Source organism: Python bivittatus, unplaced genomic scaffold (genome assembly GCF_059951505.1).
Source record: "Python bivittatus isolate LINGU-HERP-01145 unplaced genomic scaffold, Pbiv_v1 ctg000010_np1212, whole genome shotgun sequence".
Lineage (NCBI taxonomy): Eukaryota > Metazoa > Chordata > Lepidosauria > Squamata > Pythonidae > Python > Python bivittatus.
This window is the reverse complement of record NW_028277029.1, coordinates 4,825,396-4,840,528: the sequence shown is the minus strand read 5'-3', so window position 1 is coordinate 4,840,528 and position 15,133 is coordinate 4,825,396. Positions and strand designations below refer to the sequence as shown.

Genomic DNA, 15,133 nt, shown 5'->3' with positions numbered 1-15,133 from the left:
TGTTTCTAAAACCTGCATGTGAATCTTTCAGAAACAACGCACTTGTGATTGTCAGTTAAATTTTGATATTCAGTTTTCCCATCTATATTTTTGTGGAAATATAGTCACTTTCCCATCATAATTTTATTTCTGAAATGACTGAAGCTGGATACTTCCAAACTTCTCTTATCTGTGTCTCAGTGTAAGCATTCTTAATTGTCCAACTGTAGAATTCAGAGTTCTGTAGAATTCAGAAACTATTAATTTTAATTGGACTTATGGCAATTTTAGTTTAAATGCCACCATTTTTTCTTTGCTATTACTTTTAATAAACTATGGAAATGTTCTCCATAAAACAAAAATGACTCAGTTGTAACTTTTGCCAAAGTTATATAAAGTCATTGATGAATCTAAGATTCTAGCTTGTCCTTTGAGAACCCAATTAACTCCCATTCTTATTTAATGCTTCTCTTTAAAAGGCTGGCTTATACTGATGACTTTTTCATTCTTTATTTCAGTTATTGTAATGGGTGCATGCTGGATCCAATGTGTGGGTTTTGCTATAAACTGAACAAGTCAAGTGTTGTCGAGTCCTCTTGTTCTCCAGTTAGCAAGAAATCAACAATGGAAGCAGCTTGGGGCAGGTATGTTGCTTTTATATTGCTTAATTTTATAAGAAATACTTCAATCTACTTTTGAAAGAAGTACTGCTGTTACATTAGTTTTCAGAAAGGTATTTTTTCATTATATTAATAATGTGCGCTACGGGGTCCCCTTTGTCAAAAAAAAGATTTATCATTTGGCCTTCAGTAAAAGCACTGTAGGATAAAATCAGTTGTAAGTGCTGATTTAAAGGTCACATCATGCTTCTTTTTTGAACATCAGTGGCAAGAGGTTTTGGGAGGGTACCAAATCTTTCTTAATTGTATTATGCCAAGATTCAGCCGTGTCTTGAAAAAAGCTGGTGATAGAATAAGGGTAAAATAGTAAGACTACTTAGTGTTACTATGTAGGTGCTGAGTGCTATCATAGAAAATGAGGCAAACATTGTGATACAGGAGCATATCTCGTACAAGATAACATGTGCTGTGCCTAATAATGTTTATTTGAAAATGTGGAGGAGTTATTTTTGTATAACTTTTAAAATCTATAATGTTGACTCTAAAAGCTTATATAGACACAGTTTTATTATTACAGCCAACAGACCCCAAATTTTGAACATGAAAACCAGTAATATAGTGTATAAATACAACACATCAGTGACCCATAATAATAAAAAGCTTAAGTGTAGTTGAGGTGCGCCTAGACATTCACTTTGGTTAGTCTAGGATATTATTCCACAACTTTTTTGATGTTTAACTTTTTTTTAATACTTATATGAATAAACGATATAGCTCAAGGGACTGGTGTATGATTAATGCAGACCTGTTATACATTTGGGATTGGTGCTGAAAACAGCAATTGCATGTGACAATCATGTGACTTCACTCCCTTCCCAACTTATTTGATGTCGTGACTTTAGTCTAATAAGTTTTTTCTTTATTACTAATTACCCACACTGGGGATAGACAGACAGATAATTTTGAAACTATCCTGAACTTGAAGTCATGTGTGTCACACGTTAGAAGAGAGTAACAAACTTTGCATAGGACTTCATTTTTAATGGGAGATATATTTTATGCTGTTTAGTGCTGCTAGTTAAAGATCCTTTAATCAATTCAAAGTCTATTTGCTTTGTGTATGGGAAACTCCAGCATTTTTATTATATTAAAAGCTGTTTATTTGTCTTAATTTTATTACTGAGATTGTCTCTGGTGAATATGATGCTGTAACATCCATAGAGAAAAATTGGGCAAGTATTGACATTATTTTTGTAAGACTGAAGCTTGAACTATACTTCATGGTACTCTTAGATTAAATTTTAAGCCAAGTTTTATTCAGATATAGAGAAATAAATGCATTGTTTTATACACACATACACATACACAAGCTCTCTTGTATGTTATCTTGCTAACACAAATCCCTTCTGCTTCTGTGCCACTTTTTCAGTGGGGTTGCTTCATACTAGTCATGAACAATAACATTCATCTATGTATCTACTCAGAACTAAGTCTTATTCAGTTCTATGAAAATTACTCCCAGGTAAATGGGAAAGGAATTCACTATCCCTCATTTAGTATCCAACAGCATCACTTATAATGGAAATATAACACTAGTTTTCGTTTGGTGACAATCAAAATTTAACATGATTTTTCTAAACTATTGTTCTATTAATTAGAGAACTTTCCTGCTCCAAACAGAATAACTTTGTCATCTTCTAATTCCATTCTCTTTTGTGCAGCTGATACTCTTTTCCATTGCAGGAAGCTTTAATCACTGCTTTATTTCTCCTGTCTTTTGTTTTTATTGTTAAATAACTTTTGTAATGAATTTTTCCTCAGTCAGTCATTGTTAGGGCCACACTGAACAGGAATTACTAGAGTCTGAACTTGCAATGGAGAAGCTTTAATTAGACACACAGGGAACTTTTGCTGAATGCAATGTAATGTTGATTGCATGTTATAGAAGGCCCTTGAAATTTATGATTGGTTTTTCACATAGTGCCATCCAGCTGACTGTGGAGGAAAAACAGTGCCTTGGCACTGCCAAGGAACTACAGTGGAAGCCATTAAAATTCCCTTTTTTAAAAAAGAGGATATAATAGAATTCACACTGGAAACCTTGTCATCAGTCCAACCAACCAAAAATATTTTTTGATAGGTTAAGAATAGTATTTCATATTTTTCATGAGATAGTAAGTTTTACAGTTATGTCAGAAGGTGGTGAATAATTCATTTCAGAATCTAATAGCATTTTTCAAATTCTGAATGTCAGTTCCAGTAGAAAGAAATTTCATTCTGTAATGGCTAATGGAAAAATTCTTCTTTGCACCCAAGGGAGAACTAAAGCAGAAGCACAAAAGAGGTGTCAGAAAATGGCTATAATATAGAATTTAATTTAATTTCAATACTCTGGGCGGCTTACAATTTAAAAGAATTAAAAAAAAACTTATCAAAGAAAAGGAAGTACAGCCAACTGGAAGACCAGTCCCATAATACCAAAAGGATATTACAAAAAAACCCAAAGGGGCTTGACCACCATCCTAACCCATGTCCTGGAACAACCACCAGGTTTTCAACGATTTGTGAAAAATCAGTAAGGTGGGAGCAGTGTGGATCTCCAGGGGCATATAATTTCAGAGGGCACAGGCCAACACCGAAAAGGCACACTTCCTGGGCCCTGCCAGATGATATCGCTTAATCAGTGGACCTGAAACACACCCACTATAGCCGATGTCGCCAGCCAAACAGAAACATACTAAGTACAAGTCACATGCAAAATTAAAAATTATAGCCAAATGTTTAATATGCTGCCTAATTTAATATCCTATTTATTTAAGGCCCAAATGACATTGATCGTAAGACTTTGAGAAAAGCTTAGTCAGTGTTATTGATTCAAGATTAAATTTACTCTCTTGACTCATGTTGCTAAAATGCTTCTCTGAGTCTGACATGGTATTCTGAAAGCTACATCTAGGCAGCTGGCCTAACACGAACGTCAAAAATTAGTTATCTTTTCCAAATGCTTGTTGTTCACATGAATGTGAAGAGCTACTCTTTGTTTCATTACACCTCCTGGCAATTGGAACTAACTCACCTCCCCCTTCTTTTTCCTAATAAACCGCTGTGCCGCACTACAATTTTCTTTATAGCAAGGAGTCATTTTCTTAACGGGTAATAGCAAGGAGCTGTTGCTGTGCGCTGCAACAAAAAGAATGGTGTACTGCAAGCTTATGATTATGTAGTCTCCTTTTTGTGATTTCTAGCAAGAAAATGAACCTGGAGGAAAGGAGGAAGCCAAGCCATCTCTAAATTCCTTTGGCAATGTTTTGAAGCTGTAGGACCCATTGCCAGCACCATTTCTGGACTGCTGAACTGACTGAATGATCAACCTAATCAGCTTTTTTATCTTCTTCTAAGGAAGCTGCAGTACTTTCCCTTAACATTTAAGCAGTAGAGCCATTGTTTTCAGTTCTAGTGCAACACAAACCATACGGGGAAAGTTGAGGTGGGAAAAGTTGGGGGAGAAGATAGGCGAATAAATGGTAGTCAAGAACTGGTATCCATTGAATTGTAAGGAGCTATGTAGCAACTATTACTTTTGTCTCAGACATAGATCCCCATATTCTTAATATTTACAATTCAGATCTTAAATGTGCCCCCTACTCCAAATTTTGGACCTTATTCATAGCAATAATGTTTTATTTTTCATCTTAGATAAAGGTTAGCACTCTGTTCCTCAAAGGGATAGCATTTCCTTGTAGCTCACCAGAATGACAAACGTCCAGAGTGTTATAACTAATGCCAATCAGTGTTGTTCTGTTACCAGGTACCTTCAGGAAAGTGACTTGAACTTCAGATCTTCTAATACACAATTACTAAGAGACTTTAAACAATCCCCAAAATGTGACTGAGAAAATCAGTGTCTTTGAGTGATTTCTTTGGGGAAATGGCAAAAAGAACAGAGATATATTAAAATATAATTATGTCATCTGTGGAAATTAGAACTCAAATTATAAATAGCAAAAAAGTGTAAATACATACCAAATAAAGTCTAACTTTCAAATTAACTAATCCCAAATGTCAACAACAAAACCAAAACTTGAGGCTTCAGTAGCTTGATTCCTTTAGTCTGCTTGGCATCTTCAGCAGTGAGAATATGGTCTGTTTTGGGAAGACCGTTTGTTTCTTTGTTGGTTTGTTGGTTTGTTTGGCAAATTGGGCCAAAAGACTGTGAGAAATGGTATAGGGAGTGGGGAGAATAGCTTTAAAAAGAGTGTTGGGAAAGAATAGCATTTTGGAATTTTGTAGAGATGTAGCTTTTGTTCTTAAGCAGTTTTAGGAGGGTAAAGAACTAAGTGGCAGAAAAGAAAGAGTGATGGAGAGTAGGAAGGGGGAAATATAGAAGTACAAACCAACTAAAATAGTAGCTGGGTTAGATTCTTGTTATGCTTCTTCTTGACCTGACTTCACTATGCAAAGAAAAAGACACGCATGCAGAAATGCTACACTTAAGGGAATTGAGGTTAAAGTATGAACAGACTCGATGTTGGAGATACAAGTCCTCCTGAAACAGAGAAGGTCCAAGGAGTCCTGATGCACAGGGGCAGACAACCTATTTAGACTAAGGGCCATACTTTCTGATAACCTGGTTGCTTGAAGGGGATGTGTCTGGTGATGTCATCATATGCCAGAATGAGCATGGCCAAAATGTTTAGTCCACTTTTACAAATGTCTTTTTAGGTTTTGTGAGGTTTTTGGAAGCAGTCTTAAGGGATCTGTTAAATTGCTTCCTAAATGGAGAAAACTGGTCAAATGTCTTGGAAGTGTTCAAGGTTTTTCAAACTCAAAACCCCCTAAAATGCAAAGTAGTCCAGATATTTTGATCTTGCCTCTGGGGGTTGCAGAGGGGGAAATGAGATTCCAAAGGTTGCCCCATCCTTGATGTAGTGCAAATTGGAAAGTGGAGACTGGCTGGGTCTAGCCCATCAAAGAAGAAAGGATTTTAAATGGAACACACAGATCTGAGATTTTTCCTCCTGCTTTTCCTTGGTTGGGGCAGTGGAGATATTGATGGTATAATTTGCCTTTGAAGTACAGCTTCAGAAAAATTTCCTCTCAGTCTTGTTGGAGCAGATGCTTAGAAACTTGGCTATTTAGAGTAGCACAGTTTGAAATATTTTGGGCAGAAAATACAGGGAGTTTCATCTCTGGACCTATAGACCAACCAAACATGAATGAAGTTGTGTTTTCTCCATAGACACTCTTTTTCTCTTCCTGAGAAAATGTAGGAAGAAAGGAGTGCAATGCTTGTGAGACACTGTCCCCAGTTTGATGAGGAATGTCGGTTTGCCCAGCAAAATAAGGAAATGGATAGCAGTGTGCTCCAAGATCCCATGGTAGGATTAAAGAAAGAATAAAGAAAACAAAGGATTTTGCTCAGATAAAAGCAAACGCACTTGCTGCTCCTGAAATGACAGGGTGAGGCAGCGTGGGGAGAAATAAAGTTTGGAACACATTAGTTTGGGTTTGGCTGTCAAGACAAAGAAACTTCCTTAAACTATGTTGCCTGTGTGATAAAAGTGCAAAGGAAAAAATGTTGCTCAGAAGGCATTAGTTGTATTAACTAGGAAACACAACTGTACCTAGACTAGCGTATGACAGGAAGAATTGAAAAAGCCAGTCAGCCAACCTCCTTGCCCTTAGATAGTGTTTATCAATGTCAAGTTAATCAGCAAATACGCAGATTCAATCAAGATTGGCTCCTTTTTGTAAGTAGATTTTAAAAACATTTCTTGAAGAATCAAATTACCAAGATGAGGCTCTTTTGAAAAAAAAAAGCATGATAATGGGGATTCTCATGGCTCTCCAAGGTCCAATCTCTCTATCTTCTGACTGGTCTCTTCCAGAACAGAATAGCTTGTTTTAAAATCCAAGCTCCATACTTTATCTAAGTGCTATGTTTGTGCAGTCCCAAAAGGAGGCATTACTAGGCAGTGTCTGGTGTATGGACATGGTAAAAGCAAGCATGGTTTGTAAGGATAGAAAAGTATGGAGCAGTATAGAGGTGCTGATGTAAACTAAGTTTAGCTGAACTTTTGCTCACTAGTCCTAACTCTTTTTCTGCATTTTGGAGAATGTTGCTTATCCCCAGAGAGAATAGTGTGAGGGAAATGCCCATTCCTGGCTGTTTAATGGAGTACACTTTCTCCATATCTTTACAAATCTGTCTGATATCTCATTTTGGCCCTTGAACAAAATTGTTCCCAATTTTGGAATCAGATACTCCTCAGAAAAAATTCAATGCCCGCTCACAGCAATGTCCAAGCTTATGTTTTATAGCCTGCATATCTTATTGGTTAGCTAAAAGTCTCCAGTGTTTAGTATTTTCGTTTAAGTAGGAAACTAAACTAAAAGTGCTCAGAATAGCTAACTTAATTCTTCTCTCCACCAAACATAGCTGATCACTAGAGGTCATATATATTTTGTCACAGTTGTCAAAAATAATAGACTGCTTCCTAATGAATGCCATACTCTTTTCAGACACTTGCACATAAATTAGTCCTCTCCTTTAACGTACACATCTCATTGCTTATTAAAGCGACTAAAGTATTCTTCACAGAAATAGAATGCACCTGTTTATCTCTTTCCAAAGAGGGAAAAAAAAAATTCAAAGGTTTTTCTGATACTTCTAAATTCTAGGAAAAAAAAAAAAAAGAATCAGAACTTGGCTCTCTCAATTTGTAAAAAGGAGAAAGTATTAAAAATTAGGTTCATTAAATGTACTGAATGTGCTTCGGCTATGCAAAATAAATACATTTGTATTAGTGTTGCACCAGTGAATTGCAGTTTTTTTTTTAAATTAGGAATGACTGTTCCATTGTGCTGATAGTTGAAATATTTCAAGGCAAAAATCATCATCAAGTGTGATTAATGTAAATCATTGTTCTTCTGACAAACATGTCTTTTCTATTTTTGTGCTGTTGATTACAGCTGTTATAATTGTGTTTAATGATAGCTAATGACTGAAATAACTTTTACAATAATGGAATGTTAAAACAAGGATATGTGCAGCTTTCTTCTGTTAAGATCTTTCATGATGGCAGTTGAATAGAAGTCTTCAAATTAGTCATGCCTTCTTGGATTCTTAAACAATAGCCTGAAGAAAAAGAGTAAGGGGATATTGTTTTGAAAAGTGGATATAATCCATGAAAAAAGGAATATAAAAGGAACACAATCCAGGGTAAATATTCTGTAGGGTTTTAAAAACTGAAGAGCTTGGTTGGAAGTGGATATGTGTTTTTAAACTTGCCCTGAAACCACCTAGCAGTGAAATTTAACCAGGCCAACATTTGTGACAAGTTGTAGTTCCAAAACCTCAGTTTCAGCATTCAAAATATCATAAGCAACCTGTTCTGTTATTTTGGATTCAGTTTAATACATTTATCCAAATAAGGAGTGATAAATCTTTATGGAAACTTCGGAAAAAGATATTCAGAGCTTAAGTAAAGTTCTTCTAAATGTTCACCCCACTTGCTGCCTTCGGTTATGGGATGCTATTTTTGTTTTGGGTCTATCAACACCTTCTGCATTGCTGTCAGATCAATTTGGGATAAATGTTCTGAAGGCTAAACAGCACAGCTCTTAGCATGTTAGTACTAAGCAAACTTCCCAGTATGGATACAGTGGCAATCACACTGATAAAGCACAGCTAATGAGAATGACACCGTTGTGACCCCAATCACAGTTCAACTGCCTAGTAAGTTGCTTAATGTCATAATGAATTGCATGGAAGCTGGAGAGAAGCAGACTTTATTCCCTGCTGACTTTCTGTTCACCTGATGACGCTTTTCTCTGTGCTGTGTTAGTATGCTGACTAACATGCTTAGAAAAATCTTCACATATAGCCCTGCTGAACCAATAAAATCTACCAATGAACTGTTTCTGTATAATGTGAATAAAATAGCAGATATTTCTTATGCAACTGGAAGCTTTTTAAACAGGCAGCAGCCTATCAGACTACGTCTTCAAACTGCAGTTTGAACTACAGGTAGTCCTCGAGTTACGACCATTCAAAGTTGCAGTGGCACTGAACGAAGGGACTTACCACTGGTCCTCAAAGTTCCAGCACCCTCACGGTCACATGAACAAAATTTGGTTGCAACATCCCACAGTCACGTGATCGCAATTTGTAACCTTCCCTGCTAGCTTCCCAAAAGCAAAGTCAATGGGGGGGGGGCCAGGGAAGGTTACAAGTCACTTGGGTAAGTCTCCCCCACCTCCCCCTGGCCTTTCTTTGCTCATATGCACCCTGCCCTCCTTCCCGCCTTCACTTGCGCATGCCCCACACCCTCTTTCCCTGGCCTTCCTGCACTCGCATACACCCTGCGCCCTCTTTCCCCAGCCTCCCTGTGCTCTCACACACGCATGCACCCCGCACTCTCTTTCCCTGACCTCCTACCCTGCACCCTCTTTTCCTGGCCTTCCTGAGCTCGTGCTGCACTGTAGCACCCCCATCCCCCGACTCATGCACAGCCTGCACTGAGCCTCCCAGGGCCTCCAACACCCCCCTGTGGCACCCCTGCGCTCCTTACCCGTGACTCCTTCCACTTCCCACTTAATGACCCACATGTCTTGGGTTATGACAGTGACTTGAACTGCCTGGATTGCCATCACTAAGCGATGCGGTCACGTGATGTCATGCTTTATGACCTCATCCCTTAGCGACGGCAATCCCAGGTCCAGTTGCAGTCATAACTTGAGGACTAACTATACAAAATATACAAATGAGTTGCTGAATGTAATGAATGTATAATGTCTTGTTAAAGTACAAATGAACTCTGCAGCATGCTGGATGAGAGCTTACACAATCAAGTAACAAATATTTTGATTCACAAAAATATGTCATCATTAATATAGCTGCAGATAGAGTATTGCCTTGCTCAATTGGACCAAGTCTCATTCATCAGTAATATTCCAGCAGGAACAGCTGTTATTTAAAAATAAAAGATTTGTATCCTGCTTGGTGCCCTTGTTTCTCCCCTTTCCTATTGCACTGATAACATTTTTGTGGTCATTAGTACAGGTAGTCCTTGAGTTACAACGGTAATTGGGACCGGAATTTTCATCACTAAGTGATGCGGTCATAAAGCACAATATCATGTGACTGCATCGCTTAGCAACAGCAACCCTGGCCGTCCCCGTTGCTGTCCTTAACCAGATGCCACTGTTATTAGGCAAGGACCCACCCCAATCCAAGCCACTCCCGGCTCAGTCCCTCCCAGCCGCAAACCTCAATAAGATAAGGGACTGCCACCTGTCTCCCCCCCGTCTCTGCCCTTTTGGCTGCCCTGCACAGCAACACTCCTTGGTGGTGGCACTGGTGGTGCTGGGGCTGAAGAAGAGGGCCGGGGCCTTCAGCAGTCTCAGCCAGCCACCACCGCTCCTGGGCCTGTACTTCAGCGCCAGCGCTGTCGCCGCCAAGGAATGCCACCTCAAGCCCCACATCGCAGTCGGGCACCCCAGTGCCACAGGACAAAACCCCAGCCACCCTGCACTCTGCAGGCCCTGCCACGCCCAGCTGATCTTCGCCATCTTCCTCCCACTGCTGATGAGGCGTGCCTGGCCTGGCCCTTGAAAGGTAGCTGCTGGCTGCGCCAGGCCTTCTTCCCAAGGCCGGTTCTGCTGTTCTGGAGATGGTACTTCAGAAAGCCTTTGGAAAGCTTCTGAGGCCTTCAGAAGCACTGTGAGAACGGCACGTGCTATTTGGAGAACGGTGGTGGTGGCGGCCGGCTGAGACCGCTGAAGGCCTCTGGGCTCTATTTCAGCCCCAGGAACGCCAAGGAATGCCGAAAGGGCGGGCGGGGGGTTAGGCAGGTGGTGGGAGTGTTAAAATATGTCATATAGTCTTTGCTTCTGCAGCACTTTGGGTGTGCACGTGATTCTGTGTCATCTTTCCAAAAAGCTCGGTTAGCAAAAGCACTCTTTGAAAATGGAGTAGAAAGAGTAAGCTCCACAGTAACAAAGGGACTTTTGCTTCTTATAAGCAATTGTAGCTGCTAATAGGTGCCCTATCTTGTTATAGTAAATTACTATCTTGTGAAGTAAATTTCATGTGTGTTATGGAAAAATACAGTGGTACCTCTAGTTACGAACTTAATCCATTCCGTGACTCTGGTTGCAACTCGAGTTGGTCTCAAGTCGAGGTAAAATTTCCCATAAGGTTCAATGTAAATACGGTTAATCCGTTCCGCCCTCCAAATTTAGTCGCACCACGAGGCAAATTTCCCCATAAGGTTCAATGTAAATACGGCTAATCCGCCCTCCGAATTTGGTCGCACCCCGAGGTAAATTTCCCCCATAAGGTTCAATGTAAATACGGCTAAACAGTTCTGAAACATATGCATTTTATTTTTAAACCTCAAAAACCTTTCAAACGCCACAAAACACAGCACAAGCCTCACCGAACGTCTCCTTGCTACCGCGATCTCGCCCACAGGAAGCCACGACTGCGTGGCAGCAGGGCAAATGGCCGCGGATCCGGTTCGTATCTCGAGGCCGAGTTCGCATGTCGAGGTAAATTTTTGGGGCCGGAGCTGGTCGTATCTCGAAAAATTCGTAAGGAGGGGTGTTCGTAACTAGAGGTAACACTGTATTATAATTGTAAAAGCAAATCTTAATTTTAGCAAGTGGGCTTGAGTTCTGTTCTGTATGCAAGGGAACGGAAATGCTTCCTTGCATATTACAGAATTGCTGCAAGTAATCCAGGTGCAAGGCTATACAGTCTAAAGGTACAGAAGACCGGTGGATTCAAGCCTTCATGCTGTCTCTCCTTAATGCTGTTTCGGCAATGAGATGATTTTCCCACCTGGAGAAAGAGAAACTAAATCGAACCGCAGCCTGTTTACCGCAAATTCCTTCTCTCAATTAGTGCACTTGTAGAATTACAAGCAGTTTAGCGATGAAACAGAATAACCTGTCCCTGGAACTTTGAATAATCCTCAATCGTCAATAATAAGCCATGCAATATTTCTTCGTTTTCTTGTAGTTCCTGCCAATTCCCTTCCCCACCCCAGGACTCTCTTTTGATAACGGCTGTGGAAATAAGCAGTTTGCACGGACGTATTGAAATGCAGAACGGTTACGGTTCCAGCAATTTGGAGGAAATTGCTGAGATACAGATTCACCGTTTATAGTTCATGCTAACAATTGGACATGTTCTTGTTTCTTCGACCCTGGCCAGCTTATTTATTTATTATATTGGATAGTGCTATAAAATTTCTCCTTTATATTTGCATTTCTGTTACGTTGAGTTTCACCGTAGACCAACTGCTGCCTCACTGTTAGGCAGGGTTCCTCAACCTTGGCAACTTTAAGATGGGTGGACTTCAACTCCCAGAATTCCCCAGCCAGCCTGGCTGGCTGGGGAATTCTGGGAGTTGAAGTCCATCTTAAAGTTGCCAAGGTTGAGGAACCCTGCTGTTAGGGACATCTGCTGGAGGAGTGTCAGAAGAATCAAGATGGTGGCTGTGACCATGCAATCAAAGCCCAGCCCTTTCTTACATGTGTTTGCATCATCTTGATTTTTTTTTTTTTTTACAATCCTCCTACCGATGCCTCTGCACCCACTGAAATTAAATAACGCATGTAGTTGAACACCATGCTATACACAGCATTCCTCTAGGTAAAGAACAAAAGCACTTAACCTAGTTTGTTGTTATGTGGTTATGCTGTTGATGATTATCTGAAGCCACGCTTACCATATAGTTCTGCTATTCTGTGTAAGGGCCTTAAATGTCCAACTGTGCCATTAGGCAAGGGAGGGAATTGGTTCCGGTTGCTGATGATGGAGACCTGGAAGGGCAGCCCCATAACTGTTCTTTCTTAACTCCTTGGCTGATCTTCTTTCTTAGAGGACAGAAGGCTGTGTGGTTCTCTATCTCCTGCTGGCTGGCTTTCCTCAGGGGCTTTGAGGAACAATATTCCACTGCCTGTGTTGAAGCCAAATTCAGTGTTCAGGTTTAGTTGGTTTGTGTACATGGAAAGGGGCTAGGAAGTACACCGTTGCCTTCCCTTGGGCCGCAAATATCTGGACATCTATTCTCGCCTTTCTCAATCATTTTCCAGTTTAAAATCTTCCTGCCAACGCTGAAAGGGGAAGGTTAGGAGACCAATGACTAATACAGGAATTGGTCATAGTGTTTCTGAGCTGGGCAGAATGACTGCAGGGGACTCCTAGCTGGTTTCCTCACACTATTTTACATTTCAAAGAGAGCAAATTAAAAAAAAAAAAAAGACACTCCAGAATGTGGCAGCGCATAGTGTTGGTGCCCCTAGGTTTGGCCATGTCACACCTCTGTTGTGCAAGTTGCACTAGCTCCCAGTTTTTTTCTGGGTGCATGGTGGGGGGCAGGTTATTTGCGGGGCTGTCTCTCCCTGAGAGTATCTGCCTGTCCCACCCAATTGGATAGAGTAGGCATGCTCCAGGTCCCTTCCCTTGACTGTTGCCATCTTGTGGGACCCAGGAAGCCAGCCTTTCCAGGGCAGCCTGGCCCTGTGGAACATCCTTTCCCACTAGACCTGGCAGGGCCCTGCCCTCTGAACCTTCCAGAAAGCCATAAAGAGCTGGCTCTTCCCCCAGACTCTGGGATAGGGTGAAGCTGGAGTTGGAAGACCATGCTGTTGGCGCACCAAGGGAGCCTGGCTGTGGTGGCAGATTTATTTGGTTCTCTTTTTATTGTTCTGTGCTTTCATGTTTTGTAGGATGTTGGTTTTGTATAATTGCTGTAAGACACCCAGAGCTGTGGTTCCAAGACGGGTGGCTGCACAAGTCTTTTAAATCAACCAATCAATCCTTATCCATAAAGTTATATAAAGGCTGAAAGGTATATATTGCAAGACTATAGTTAGAAGTTTTAGACTCCTCCTCCCCTCAGCCATAACTGATGTATGATTCCTGAAGTTATAGAAAGCAAATCACAGTGAAAATCCGAAGAATGCTTAAGTGCCTCGAGATTAGAAGGGATTTTCTAATTTAGTTTATTGCTATGCGTATATTTTTGTTTGACTGCTTCATCTGTTCAGCCTTATATAATTAGCAATATATTCTATTTGTTTATGCCAGTTCTCCAGAATCTTAGAAGCATATGATGGGGGTGCCATATTCCCTTTTAGTAAAGGAAACTTTAATATCTGCTCCTTTTGAACTATTTTTAATTCATTATTCCAAAATAATTATTGTTCAAAAAGTGAGACTTGGGTCCGCTTTTTTGACAGCAACTAAGCTGATTTAAAACTGAAATATCTTATTGATACATCTCCAGAGATTTTTTTTTTGAAATATAGGTTGAGAGGGAAATGCTAAATTCTGACATGTCAGTACTGTCAACTCTAACAAATACGTTCAGAAACTCTGAACTTTGAGAAAGATTGCAGCAGCTCTGGGAATTATGTTAGTGGGAGAAGCTAATTAAATGTGACAGTTTGGAAAACAACTGCCTGCTATTTTGACTTTTAGATCCTAGGAGACAGGAAACTGGGAATTTCTTGGAAACAAGATCAGCCAAGCAATTAAAAACTAAGAAATGAAGGAAGGAGCAGGCACCAGTTTAGAGTTAAAAGAGAACAGCTTCTTTGCTTATTTGTTGTTCTTTGCCCCAGATTGGTTATTTTCTTTTAAAAACAACTTATTTTAGGGACAATTGAGAGGTGCATTTCTTTGGGGCAATAGTTCAGGGATAGAATTGCATCCCCCCTAGACCAGCCTTCATTCACTTATTTGTTTTTGAGAAGGAATTAAGAGACAGGAGAACATTTTGCAATTTTTTATTTAGTTTGATCACCCCGGTGTATACTCCAAGACATGATTGCCATTGACGGGGCAAAGTAGAACAGATGTTTGCAACCACAGATGATACCTTTATTAGGGTAAACCAAAGTTTTCCAAAGTTAAGAGCAACAAGATATCACAAATAAAAATGTATTTAGAATTCTTCCTCAGGCTGAGAAATAAGCAAAAAGGAGGGAGAGAGAAGAGAGGATGACATTGTTGGATAAGTGTTGAATCCATGAAGATTCTTGGATTTTCCAGCAAGTTGGGAGGGATGAATAAGCAGGAAAGCTTCATTTCCTACTTCTTGTGGATAGGCCACTCAGTTCACCCCCATAATAATTCCGTTTTCCTGTAGCTCTTTTGGAAGTCACCTATTTTTATTTTTCATAACTCATATGAAATGAAAGACCACAAAGAGGACCTCTTTGGTAAAAGCACAGAGGGAAGATATTTACTGTATGAAGATTTTTGCATAATGTCAAAAGCTTATCCATTCCTCCAACATGCCATCATCCTCTCGGATGACAAAGAAATGGAATGTGTTTATTTTCTGTTAATTTATCAAAGATGAAAAGTTTACAGTATTCTAAAAAGATGGGAAAGAGTTTGATTCCTGGCTTGTACTGTAGAACATGGACTAAGACTATCTATCTATCTATCTATCTATCTATCTATCTATCTATCTATCTATCTATCTATCTATCTATCACATTTATGTAGCCCA

General features: G+C 39.9%; 1 protein-coding gene across 4 annotated transcripts in view; it reads left to right on the top strand.

Moving 5' to 3' along the window:
• SLC2A13 (solute carrier family 2 member 13) overlaps positions 1-15,133 on the top strand; it is a 140,286-nt gene that overhangs the window by 97,353 nt on the left and 27,800 nt on the right. For all 4 annotated transcript variants that reach the window (XR_015798225.1, XM_088152458.1, XM_088152410.1 and 1 more), the window contains exon 7: positions 498-623. Coding sequence is in view for 3 of the 4 variants with exons in the window: in XM_088152458.1 (XP_088008584.1) it covers positions 498-623 (126 nt within the window). In the remaining variant the exon portion in view is untranslated. The remainder of the gene's footprint in view (positions 1-497; positions 624-15,133) is intronic.